This window comes from Chenopodium quinoa, unplaced genomic scaffold (assembly GCF_001683475.1).
Source record: "Chenopodium quinoa cultivar QQ74 unplaced genomic scaffold, ASM168347v1, whole genome shotgun sequence".
NCBI lineage: Eukaryota > Viridiplantae > Streptophyta > Magnoliopsida > Caryophyllales > Amaranthaceae > Chenopodium > Chenopodium quinoa.
Window position 1 is genome coordinate 1,959,173 of NW_018742738.1, and position 13,564 is coordinate 1,972,736.

The window sequence follows — 13,564 nt, forward strand, 5'->3', positions numbered from 1 at the left end:
AGGAAGTGGATACTTGTTCTTTATTGTCACCTTATTTAGTTCCTTGTAATCGATACATAACCTCATGCTTTTGTCTTTCTTTTTAACGAATAGAACTGGTGCTCCCCAAGGGGATGCACTCGGCCTGATGTACCCTTTGTCCAACAAATCATGCAATTGCTCCTTTAACTCACTCATCTCTGCCGGTGCCATCTGATATGGTGCCTTGGATATTGGTGCTGTCCCTAGGACTAAGTCTATGGTGAAATCGATTGCTCTCTTGGGTGGCATTCCACAGATTTCGTCTAGAAATACATCCAGAAATTCGTTCACTACTTCTATATTTTCTGGCTTAATTGCCTCCTCATAATCCATGTTCCTCACACTACAAAAGTATACTGGATGCTTCTTCTTCATGTACTTTGCCAACTTCAATACAGAAATCAACCTAGGGTATTTGACTTTGCCATGCATCCAATAAGTCACTGCCTCATTCCCACTTGTGGTCATTTTTACTTTCTGCGATCAACAAACTATTTCTGCATTGTATTTGCTCAACCAATACATTCCTAGGATGACATCAAAATCCGTTAACCCAAACTCGATCAGATCCGACTGAAACACTTTCCCTTCGACCTCTAAAGGTACGTTCCTAAAGGTTTTGGTACAGTTCACTACCCCACCCGTCAAAATGGTTATCGTTAAATCCACTACTTCTACTGTTTTCAAACAGTCTTTAAGTTTTGGAACATTTCTTTACGAAATGAAAGAAAAAGTTGCACCAGAATCAAATAAAACTTTAACAGGAATAGAGTGAATAGAAAAAGTGCCAGTGATGACATCTTTTGTGGAATCTGCCTCATGCCTACTCAACACATTCAATTTTCCTACATCTCCACTTTTCTGCTGATTGTTCCCATTGCTGCTGTTATTGTTATTCCTTGCTCCGTTCTGGTGCGCTCCCTTATTCCCATTAAAGATGTTGTTGTTTCCCTGAAAGTTCCTTTAGGTCACTCCTGAATTATTGTTTGGTTTATTCCCATTAGAACCTTTAGAGAAACACTCATACTCTCGATGCCCAAGCTTGTTACAAGCACGACAAGTAACCAAGTTGCCCTCACAATCTTTTCCAGGATGGTTATTCTTGCATATCCTGCAAAAATAACGCCCCTCATTACTGTTATTCCCCTGGTTATTGTTTCTATCCCCTCCATTGAAGTTATGTCCTCCTTGACGATTGTTACCTTGGGAATTGTTGCTGTTGTGGAAGTTGTTGCTATTATGATGGTACTTCTACTTTTTGAAGCTATTCTGGTTACCCTGTTGATTCCCGAGTTCTGTCCCATCTCTTTTCTCTTCTCTTTCACTTCCACATCAGTCATTTCTTTCTTTTTCTTCAACTCCAAAGCGTACAATTGCGCAGCTCTGCCATACACTTCATCCAAGGTTTCAAACACTTGACTACATAACTTCAGCTGCAAACTAGTAGTCAACCCACTCTCAAACTTCCTATCCTTTTCCTTCTCCGTAGAAACCGACTCTTCAGCAAAACGAGACAGCTCTATAAACTTTGAGGTTCGAGAATTCCTCATCATTTTGCTTCTGTAAGAAGCTAGGGTAAAACTTGTCTCTCATCTTTTCTTGGAACTTAGTCCAATTTAATCCAGGTAGCGCTGTAATAGTTGTTTCATTTTGCTGCCACCAAAGATCAGCTTCACCTCTCAAGTAATAAGTAGCACAACCCACCTTAGAATTTTCTGGGCACCCAACTGCCCTAAATAGTTTCTCAAACTCCCTTAACCAATTTTCCAATATGGTAGGGTCAGGCTCTCCTTGATTGGTTGGTGGTTTTCTTTGGGCCACCTTCTTAAAAAGTTCTCCTTGAGCATCCCCATTGGTGGCTGAATTCCTTGCCAACTGCTGGGCTACAACTGCTAATTGTCTCACAACTTCATTCAAATCGTTTCCACCATTACCAGAATTATTTCCCACTGCCATTTTGCTTCTCTTGAATCAAGGACAAGGGTCTATATTAGAAATGGCTATGGTTAGTTCTTAAGACATACACCCATCTATTACCTAGCACCCTTGAAATATTCACAGTAAAATTTGAAGCTAACAAATTGGGATAGTGAAAGCTAAGAATTTCCTAAATTTGTAGCTTTGTCAATCAATTATTGATTGCTAACCAACCATACATTTAATAAAGCATCACATAGATAAATAAAAAAATAATAATTCCCATAGATTCCCATAGCTTAGAAATAATTTATTGGGATTAATTTGCTTGGAATTTTAACTATTGGAATAGTGATATGAAATGTGAAATGGAAGATTTTGGAAAATAAATGAATTTATTTATTAATAATATAAAATTTTTTACAAAGAAATAAATGAGATCTTATTAATTAAAATAAACTGGAATTACTAAAATAAAATTGTTTTCTAGAAACTTATGTGGTCATGCCACTTATTAATTTAAAACTAAAATGATAATAACTGAAATAAAGACTGAGAATTCATGACGAGGAAAGTTATAAAATCTAATCATTTTGAACATTGTCCCTTTTGTAAGTGGATTGTTTGTAGCTTGAAAGATTGAAATCAGAATCATTTGACTCCTCCATTGGTTCAGGTGACTCAGGTTCGGGTTCTACTTGTACAAACTCCCCTTCTTCCTCCTCATCCAATGAAATGTCTATTATTATAAGAGTTAGGATTAGAAATCTCTTTAAGTGAACTATCTCCCTCTTGTTGTTCTCCATTTTCTGCCTGACTACCCCTGACAAAGAAGAAGAAGAAGAAGAATTTTCTGGTTGTTGATTAGGAGGAGGATTGTTCCCTACTAGATTATCGTATTAGTAGTCAGGGTAGGGAAGATTTAAGTGCTGACAATGAGCTTTTTCCACTCTTACGAGATATTTAGTCAAGAAAGCATAATCTGGATACCACTGGCCATAACAGTCTTTGTATTTATGATAATTTGGGATGTCTCCTGGAAGGTAAAAGTCATAAAATCTCTATTTGACAACAATGTAAGGAGGATCCTCTGAAAGACAATGGAGAATCATAGCCGAAATACGATTAGGGGTGTCATAAGCTCTGTCTCGTTAGACATTTCTCATGTAGGAACAAAAGTATTTGATCTTTTCTACAAAGTCGTAGGGGTGTTCATTATGTTTCTTAACAAGTGATCCCATTTGAGTAAATTTCCTAGGAAAGATTGGCATCCTATAGAGGAAAAGGCTTAGAAAAGAATTCCCTTCCTAAAGAAAATATAATAAATAATACAGTCTTTGCAGGAAATTAAGTTCGGTGTTCAATCATACAATCTTGAAAGATCACATATAATAATACACATATTGCATGCTTTCATTAACAAACATCTAATCATACAACATGCTTGAACACCACAAAATAAAATTATGCACATAGGAGAGAAATCAAATTCTAGCCTATATGCCCTTTTCTGTTTCTACCCAAGCTCACCAACATGTTAATAAAAGCTTTTAACACATAATTCTTTCCTCAATCCTTCCTCCCTGCAAAAATTAACAAACTAAAATATTTTTACCCTGCTAAAAAAAGTTTCGAAATTAAAGAAAAAAAAGGGGCCAATAATTCGGCCCTATTAAAAAAAATTTCGGACCAAAATAAAATAATAAAATAAAAAAACAATTCGGTCCTACTAAAAAAAATAAAATAAAACCGGAACAAAATTAACACTGCATAATTAAATTAGCACTTGGCCAAGTTTAAAACATAGTAAAAAAAAATGTTTTCGGGTTAGTGGTAATCTAAAATCTCAACCTGGCTCTGACACCACTTTGTAACACCCTATATATTCCTTTCTTTTGAAATACCCGTTTTGCCCTGCATAAAACTTTAAATAGGAATATCTAAGACATTACCGCCACCGTGATAACGACTAAGACAATTATCAAAGACACACAGCGGAAGACTAATTTCAAAACCTTTCAAAACAAGTCAACTTGAAAAGTCAATCAACGAAAGTAAAGTAAATTCAACGTACAACTTGGAACCATTATAGGCCCTTATTAAAACCAAACCAAACTCAAAACCCTTTTTGTTAGTCACGCATAGTAATATTATCATAAATAGTTAAAGCGATAAACACATCATATACTTATGGAAACTAGCATAATACGCTCTTCACTCATGCCCATTCATGAATATGCTTCAACACCTGAAAAGCTTATCTCTACCTATTTCCACTACTCTCCATTAAAAATTGGTCATCATAGGGCCAAGATAAAGACAAGGCCAACAAACACACAAAATACTCAATCAGCAAAGCTGAGTACATAAGCGCAATTAACACACTAGCATACAATTCTCTATCAACACACTACTTACCTTGTTGCACCTGTTTTTAGAGCACACCACATTCAATAAAAATTCTCACTAGACACTAAATAGTTTATTTAGCGTTGATTACGCATCGAACGAGTTTCCCACTAACCTCCCCCAATAAATTGAGGTTATCGACACGGGAGCTAACCGTGCTACCATCAAAAACCACACATAGGTGGCGGAATTCCTGCACATAATAATAAAAAAAGGAATGTACAACGTCCTGTACTCCATTAGAAGTTATGGTTAAATATAAAACCCCATAACTCCCCCCATATGTTCATACTCGAGGTATATACGTTCCAAGAGTTTTGGTACGTAATCTCTTTCACTTTACGTTATTTACAGATTATTAAACTCAGTGATGACCCTCAAACCATAATCATTCAATTAACAATAATTATTCAAACAATCAAACACACCAATTTAATTCTTCAATAATTAGTGACCACATAATATTTAATGTTGCATCCTTTTTAATTTTACCTCGGTACCAATGACACCTTAAACGCATAAAGCGCCACAAATCATATCCCTCGGTGTTAAAAACACCTTAAGTGCACTAAGGCACCACCATAAAATTTATTCCTCGTGTACATAAACACATATTTAGCTCTTTCCTTATGCTTATAGAATCAATAAAAATTATTTAAACCATAATAAAATTTCTTTTCAATATTCCAAACCAAATTAAACATTTAGTTTAATTAAACATGCTCTCTAACATGACATAAATAAATATGTGGCTCATAAATAATACTCCAAGCTATTATTTTCCGTTCAATAATCCATCACAGTTAAATCATGCTTCATAATCCAATCACCAATAACATCCGAATCATAATTTCCAAACCAAACCTAGCATGATACTACTTGTAATCAATCAAACACATTTAGCATGCTATTACATCAACATAATTATTCTAAGTACGCGAACGTACCTTGAATACGATCTTAATATCGCCACAATTAATAGAAGTCACTCACTTTAAAGTCTCCTACAATTTAAAATCATAAAAGAATATTAAAATCCACTCTTCACAAATTTTCAGCAATATATACTATTATAAAACCCCTCATAATTTATATAAAATAAGATGAAATTATATTTAAAACATCATAATTCAATCCCAATTAATGGGTAATTAAAATTCCTTAAAGAAACTTGATTTTTAATGCTTTACCAAAAATTCCAACACTATATTTTAATTAAATCTTGCTGTAATTTAGTCTTAAAACACTTTAATCAAAGGTTTACACTATTATATATCATAATCCTTCAATAATTTATAAATCAAGAACCTAGGATTTCAAAAATTGGGGCTTTTTAATTAAAAACATAATCTGAAAATTAATTAACATAATACTTATAATCAAATATCAAAAATCAAATCACAACACCCATAATTAATATTTAGATCTAGGATTAAATTGATTTTTAAAACAAAGATTAAATTTTTTTTAATATTCAAAAAAGAGGGAGGAAGGGCAGCGGCAGCCACCACGCCGGCTGCCGGCGATTGACGCTGCTGCCGGTGGCTGGCGGTGGTGGGAAGCCGAAAAAAAGAAGGGGAAGGGATAGAAGGAGAAAGAAAAAAAAGAAAGAAAATAAGGAAAATAGAGAGAGAAATTTACCTTGGGTTTTCTCCACTCTGGGAAAAGTTTGATTTGCCTCATATGTGGGATATTTATACTCCTTCTCTTAAACCCTTCTCCCTACACTTTCCCTTTTTAATTTTCTTAATCCCACCCCTAATAAAACTTCACTAAAATAAAATTTCCTAAATTAAACCCCAACTTAATTAAAATAATTAATTAAATAAACTTTCATTTTATAAAATATTTCCAACTTATTAAAATAAATAACTAAAATACTTTAAACAAGACATTTCAATTCAATAAAATACTTCTCAAAATACTTATTTTAAATAAAATACGTATAAAAATACGAGGTATTACAATCCTTATGGTCCCCCATCCGGGTTTTCCTATGATGGGGATGGCCAAGATGGCTCCGGGCCAAGTGGTAGTGGTAGCTAGTTCCCTCATTTTTGTGATGTTTGCCTCCATCCCCTATCTTATGTGTGCTTGCTTTGTATTGATGGGATGTTGAGATGTATCTATGATTAGCTTGGGGTCACTTTACTTTTCTTAGGGGTTTGTCTCGGTGGCCAATTTGTTGTTGAGCTTACCTTGTTTTCCTTTGCCTCTTTGTATGATGGTCTCTTTCTTGATCTCTCTTTGATGGTGTTTGTTTTTAATTCCTATTTCTCTCATTCTTGATCTGGTTGTTGTGATGATTTTTCCTTGATGATGATGCATGTGTTGCTCCCTCAAAAACAACCCCCTAATATCCAAATTCCATGAATCCAAACCGTTGAATCCAAATTTTGTAGTTTAGTGCTTTGTTGATTAGTTAGGTGTTTATTTGATTATTTAATTTTTATTTTCTTCTCTTTTCTTATTGATAGTTTAGTTTAGTTTTTATTCGTAGTTTTTTTTTTTTTTTTTTTTTTTGAAGTTACTAACTGTTTTCTTTTGTATATAGTTTCTTTTTCTACTTTTCTTTCACATGGCTTTGATAATGATGCTATTGTCTTTGGAGCTCAACGAGGATGATTGATTCTATAGCCTATTTCTTTTTATTAGCATTGTTCGGATGCCGGTGAGATCTTTCTTATTTTTCTCTATCTTTTTTCTTTTCTTGGATGCATAATTTAGGATTAGTTTTAGGAGAAGTTGAATGGTTCGAGGATGGATGCTTGTAACACCTAGAGTGTTTGGGATCATTGGATATGTTGTCAATTGATCACTTGTTTGTTGATTGGGAATTACGTGTTATACTTGCATTTTCGTTCCTTTCTTTCTTTTTCTACTCTTCCTCTATCTATGTTTTTCTTTTTCTCTTTTCTTTTCTTTTATTTTTCTTTCTTCTTGATTTTGGTTTGTGGTATATTTTGAGGCTTTATTTGTCACTTTTTGTCTTTCTTTTGGAATTAGACTACATACAACCGATTTTTGCTTTTGAATGAATATCTACCTAAGTGGTATGGGTATGCACGGTTTGAGAATATGCTTGGTTGACTCTAGGATAGGTGTATGCTAAGGTAGCATGTCTAAGAACTAGGGGGATCATGAAACCAGATTCTACTTGTTTGTGGCATGTAAGTAGTTGCTTCATATAGTCGATTTGACACCTATAGTGAGTTTTTTGCTACATCCATGTGAGGTTCATCATTTTTCACGCCTTCAACATTTATTTGCATGAGCGGCATGGATCCTTGACTATTGCGGACCTAATCTTGAATCTTGACTCATAATTCTCAAACACAAGACCGAAACATCTTGGGAGGACAAATGCATCTTTTTGGGGTGGTAATTTTTAATTTTTAGGATAATTTTCTTTATTTTTAGTTCATTGGGTTTACGTTTGCCTTCTTGCTTACCATTTGAGCCTTTTCCCTTCTTTTCAAGCCACATATTTAGAATTATGAGCCTTTTGTTTCTTTTTGTTCCATTTTTGGTTTTTGTGAAGCAAATGGTTATGATTTTGGAGTTTGTGGTGAAAGGAATGGTGTCCTTCGAACAAGTGTATTATTCTGATAGCGGGTTCAGAATTATTAGAAAGCTAATATATTCAGTAAGGTCAAGTGATCGGAATGCCTGGGTGGAGGCTGCTTCCGATCAGTAATATTAATGTCTAATTAATATTACAGCTTAATCTTGACTGAACCCTTTGGGTCACACCCTAGCAAATATAGGAACCGACTCGACGAATTAATTCGGAAGAAATTAATTCGTCGCCTGAGTATTAAATATTTAAACGTCGGAAATTCGAGCTTTGAGCGGAGAAACCAAGCGTCGGAAGTCGAGTCAAAATAATAAAAGACGAGACATGAAAATAATAAATCAACAAGACCAAAATACCCCTAGCATCGGAATTCCTCGAGCAAAACAAGTGCTAGGGGCATTTGGTATAGCATGGTGGCTAGCATGCGCACCAAGCCAAGCCTAGGCTGGCTGGTGCGTGCTAGCGCACCAATGCTAGCAGCATTGGCCAACGCGCACAAGGAGCAACTCTCAGCAACAGCCCACATCCTTGATGCGCGACTTGCTGGCTGAGAGCACGAGAAGCTTGCACAAGCCGTGCTAGGCTTGCTGGGCAGGATCGCCTAGCAGCTCGGACGCTTGTGCTGGGCCTGCTTGCAGCCGCACATGGCAGCCCACCTTGGGTGCCTTAGTGCCCAAGTGTGGTGCCATGTGGCGCATTGTAAGAGGAGGCTTGAGGGATGAGTTGGGCGGTTTTTGGAGAGGGAGTGGGGAGCAAGTTTGGTCCCCCCTCCTCCAAATGGTCCTCACCTAACCTCTCTCATGAGCTTGCCACTTGTTGATTTATTACTAGTTTGATTATTAATTTTATTTTAGCTTTAAAATAAAATGGAAAAATCAAATTCTCCCACATTGATGGGAGAGCCTTTTCACTCTCTTGTTTTCCCTATAAATACCCAAGTTGGGGTATTGGGAAAATCACTTGAGTGAGAGTTGAAAAAGGCATCACCACTGTGAAAACCTTTGAACTCATTTAATCATTCGGGTTTTGGTCGGACCTTGCTAACTCCAAGGTAGCGGATCTAAAAGTCGGTGTTCGTCTTTTGTGGGTGGATATCGTTGGAAGCTCGGTATTTTCGGAGCTAAAGCTTTCAAGTAAGAGCCCATTAGTTTGGGCGAAGCACGCGTCAAAGGTAAATTCCGATTCTATCCTTTTATGTTTATTTGTTATGCTTTATGGTTTTATTAATTGCGAGTGGTTCTTTGGGTCGTTGTTGTTTCTGTGGTAAGTTGGACTTACCAAACCCCAACAGCGGTATCGGAGCCACGCTCGTTTATTTTTAAAATCATAATATTTTTTAAGGTGATTTATTTGCTGATTAGATTAGTAGCTCGTATTATCTATTTTAACCTCGTATTTAAGCTACCTTCAGCCCTGAACCCAGATTTTGACCCAAAAATAGTGAATTTTGGGTGGAAAATGTGTTTTGGAAATGGTTTTAGTCTATTAGGGAGCGGTTTTTAGCCAAAAAACGACTAGAAATGCTATTTTCGAGGGTTTTTTTTGTTTTTACGAAAAATTTTAAGTCTTTCTAACCTTGAAAACTAATTGCATATTTAAGGTGGTTATATAATTGGCTCAATACATATTTTTTATGCAATTTTAAACCTCTTTAGGCATGATTACTTTGTAGTAATTTGTGCTTGAATGCTTGGTTTTTTTTTTCACATAATTGCAAACTAATTGCATTAAGTGTGAAATTGTTGTTCTTTGAGGCTTTCATGTATTGAAGATTTAATCTTTAATTATGTTAAGTGATTGAAACTTTATATTACTAAATTACATGAATTTTTGTTAAACTTTATTGATTTAATCATTTTTTAGTTGATTGGAATCATAAATTTTGAAACTTTGTGATAGAAAAATTGTTTATCTTCATATTGGAAGATATAATTTTTCAAGGATTCACAAGTATTAAATTTGGAATCTTTATTGAATTTATGATCATTTTTCCAACTTCCTCTTATTTGTCAAAAACTCAAAGTTAATTTAAATAAATTAAATTAATAGTGAGTATTTGCCCTATTATTTTTTGTTGCACCAAGTTAAACCAATTTAATTAAAGAATGGTTCTTGGGAATTATTTTGGTTACATGCACTTTAAAAATTTTATTTAAGTTAGACTTGTTTAAATTTTTTAATTTTGATCATTAAATTAGTTCTAAAATTAATTTAGAATTAATTACGAAAGTCACGCAAATTTGGGATCAAATCCCAAGGCTAATGGCACGCAAAACAAGGCATAAGTGCCCTTGGCTGATGCCAAGGGGCTGCCATGCCCTGTGCGTGTAGCCATTGCGTGGCTGGTGCGCACCGCCGCAAACAGCAGCACAAGCAACGCAGCACAGCAGCAGCACGCTGCCATGTGCGTGCGTGCGTGTGCGTTGTGTTGCGTGTACTTGGGGCTGCTGTGGCGCGGGTATGTGGGGGCACGAGCACATGGTGCATCGTTTGGGACTTGGTGCATGCTTCGTGTAATTAGGGGTATGCGTAGATATTGCTTGCGAAGCAATGTAGTGCAATGAATTCGTTCAACATGGCCATCAAGGGCCACGTTTTTGATGTGTGAAAGTTCGCTGATGTGGGCGGTGTAAGTCTTAGCGACATCGGGCCCACTCCCACGTTCATTGAGCATCTAACGGTTGTGCGAAATGTGAGCACTCCGTGTCTTAGTGCTAGGCACTTAGACACATAGGACTACATTTTTGCTTAATAATTGTCGTTTTAATTAATTTATTAATCTAATTTGTTTTAATTATTTTAATAAATTTTGGAGGCTAGGGCTTGGTTTTGAGCGGCATAGGCAAAATTTATTTTGACAAATTTTGGGATTTATCGGCTTAATTAATTGGATTAATTAAGTTGGATGCGGAATTTAGTGGGAGCTTCAAATGTTAAATTGTGCTTATTTACATAAGCGGTTAAAATAACTTTGACTAGTTTTAATTAGGCGTGTTAATTGGATTAACCACCTAGATTAGCTACTAGTTCACGTGTATTTTTGCATTGTTACTTGTTTATCGTTGTAAAATGCATGGGCCATTCACAAATAGTGAATGTATGAATGGAATGTAAATTCTCTCACAGGTTTTATGAAATGGCAACTAGTGGGGCCCGATTAGGATAGAAAATACGGACTGTGATCCGTGATATATTTTTGTAAATCTAAATACGGTCTGCATACCGTTAAGTATTTTTGTACCTTAATATTTAGATTAGTCCTAATCGTAGATACTAGTAGTTGCATTTAATTATGGTCAAGTCTTGAAGATGGAGATTCTTGGAAGACGTAGCCATGAAATTGCAAATGAAGACCATTTGAAGATTTGAAGATCTCAAGGGGTCATCCTAGTTGCCAAATGCATCTATATTTATGTGTGTGTGTATGTATATATATATATATGTTTATGTATATATATATATATATATATATATATATATATATATATATGTTTATGTATATGATCTATATGTTAGATGCATGTTTAGGATTTCGAATGTTGTGATGATTAATTAATTTTAGTTAAATCAACCAACATAGAAACCCTAGGTCCCTAAATATTGAGTAAAACTTGTCGTTCCAAAACAACACTTACCGGCCGAACGAGGGTAGTGGTGGGCTACGCCAAAGCGAGGCATCACTACCTCTCCTAGGAAGTAAGGCATACCGGGCATGCAAGTTGGTTTTGGTTGTACTCAACGTTATGGGGCAAAATTAATAAATTGTTGAGAGAGCATTAGATGCGACGATTTATTCAACCAAGAGTGGCTTAGAGCCATTAGCAAAACGTTGCTTACTGTAGGCGTCGTTTAAAGTGCGCCTACATTAAAAGCATGTGTGAATATGCTTGGCACTCATAGGAAGTGGGAATTGACATTACGATTAGGGACAACGAAAATAGGGAGCCGCCAACAAGTTTTTTAAGGAACTTGTAAACCGTTCACGGATCATAAAAGGCAACCACGATTAAGGGACAACGATAGGCAACAACGATTTACCCGTGAAGGTTACACCCCATTCATAATCCATGAGATTAATAACTTCATATGGTTCGGAACCACGAAAGGAGGATCGAGGATGATGTTACGAAGTGAGTCATGGAGTCACATTCGCCCGTATTGGCCTCTACTCGAGTCTTATAGTGAAAAGTGATTCCTGCAATCTCAAAGGCATACAAACAATATATTCAATTCTCTCCAAACTATTATTATGCTAAATTGGTATAATATTAATGCAACATATTATTCTAAAAGATTGTGATCACTTGATTAAACAACAAGTTCAAAAGGAACCCAAACCGGTTGTCCAAATTATCTTATTAGGCGTGATTTTCAATTACATATTCCCTTTAAACATGCAATGTGGTGATCAATAAATAATAATAATATAATTAACATTAATATTGGAAGCAATTTAACAATGATAACGTTAGTCAAATCAAATATAAAATAACCTATTCATGATACTAGAAACAAGAATAAAAATAAGAGTAATTAAGTGAATAATTACTCACTTTCCGCGTTTCCTTGAATTGCTATATCATGAATAAACTGTTAGTAACTTCAATAAAAATATAAATTAAATGAAAATTAAATTAAATAAATGTAGATTTTATTTGGTCCAAACCCTCAGTTAATTATACCTTTCACGCCTTGGTTTAAGTATAGAACTTTGGGTATTGTATGAACTCCTTGGAGTGCTTAATTAAGGGAAGTATTTTGAGAGAATAAGGTGGCTAGTATTTAGGATAAAGAGGGATAAGAGAATTATTTTGTTTCAATATTTTTTATTATTGAAAAGGGGGTGATATGACCTCTATTTATAGAGAAAAAAGAGGGGTCGAAGAATTAAGATAAGATCCAAATTAAATCGGAATAAAACTCGATAGACTGCAGTTTTTGCGGTTTTTGTTTTTATCATATCTTTTGATCTAGAAATTGGAATAATATTGATAAGATATAGTTAGAAATCTATTGAAGTCTACTTTCTAACTCAATTAGAACCAGATTAAAATATTTTATTGAATAAAAGATATGGCCGAAATAGTGAGATGGTGTCAGTTTTGGATAGAGTTTGATATTTTATTCATATCTTTTCCGTTATAGCTCGGAATTGATATTATAATATATAATTGGAAAGATAATTTCAAGGGCTATCCAAACATATAAAATTTGGATAAAAACTATGAGGCACGAAAATAATATCTGTCTATCTTTGAATGTCTTTCAATTCGAATAAAATTAGGACTTTCAAAAAATGGAGTTTTATTCAATTTCAAACTCTTTAATCTTATCTTTTCAAAAAGTATAATTAGGATCTTTTAGAAACTTATAGAAGTTTCTAATTAATTCTTATTGGTTTAGGAATTGGATTAAATCATTTGGACCCTCCACATGATCATTGGGTCGTAGGTAAGGTGGGCTTAGGTTCGGTTTAGGCTTAGTTTAATATTTTGGCCATAACTTATTCGTTATAACTCGGATTTGGGCTTATAATATATCGTTGGAAAGCTCTTTTAAATCTCCATCCAAATATTCAATCATTGTACCCAGATTATGGACCAAAATAGACTGTATAACGTTTTTATAAAAAGGAGACGA

General features: G+C 34.9%; 1 protein-coding gene across 1 annotated transcript; it reads right to left on the reverse strand.

The window, feature by feature from the left end:
* Positions 1-1,521: 1,521 nt before the first annotated feature.
* LOC110723997 lies at positions 1,522-1,977 on the reverse strand. Its single transcript, XM_021903410.1, has one exon. It carries the CDS (start codon positions 1,975-1,977, stop codon positions 1,522-1,524), a length of 456 nt encoding a protein of 151 aa, XP_021759102.1.
* Between the last annotated feature and the right edge of the window lie 11,587 nt (positions 1,978-13,564).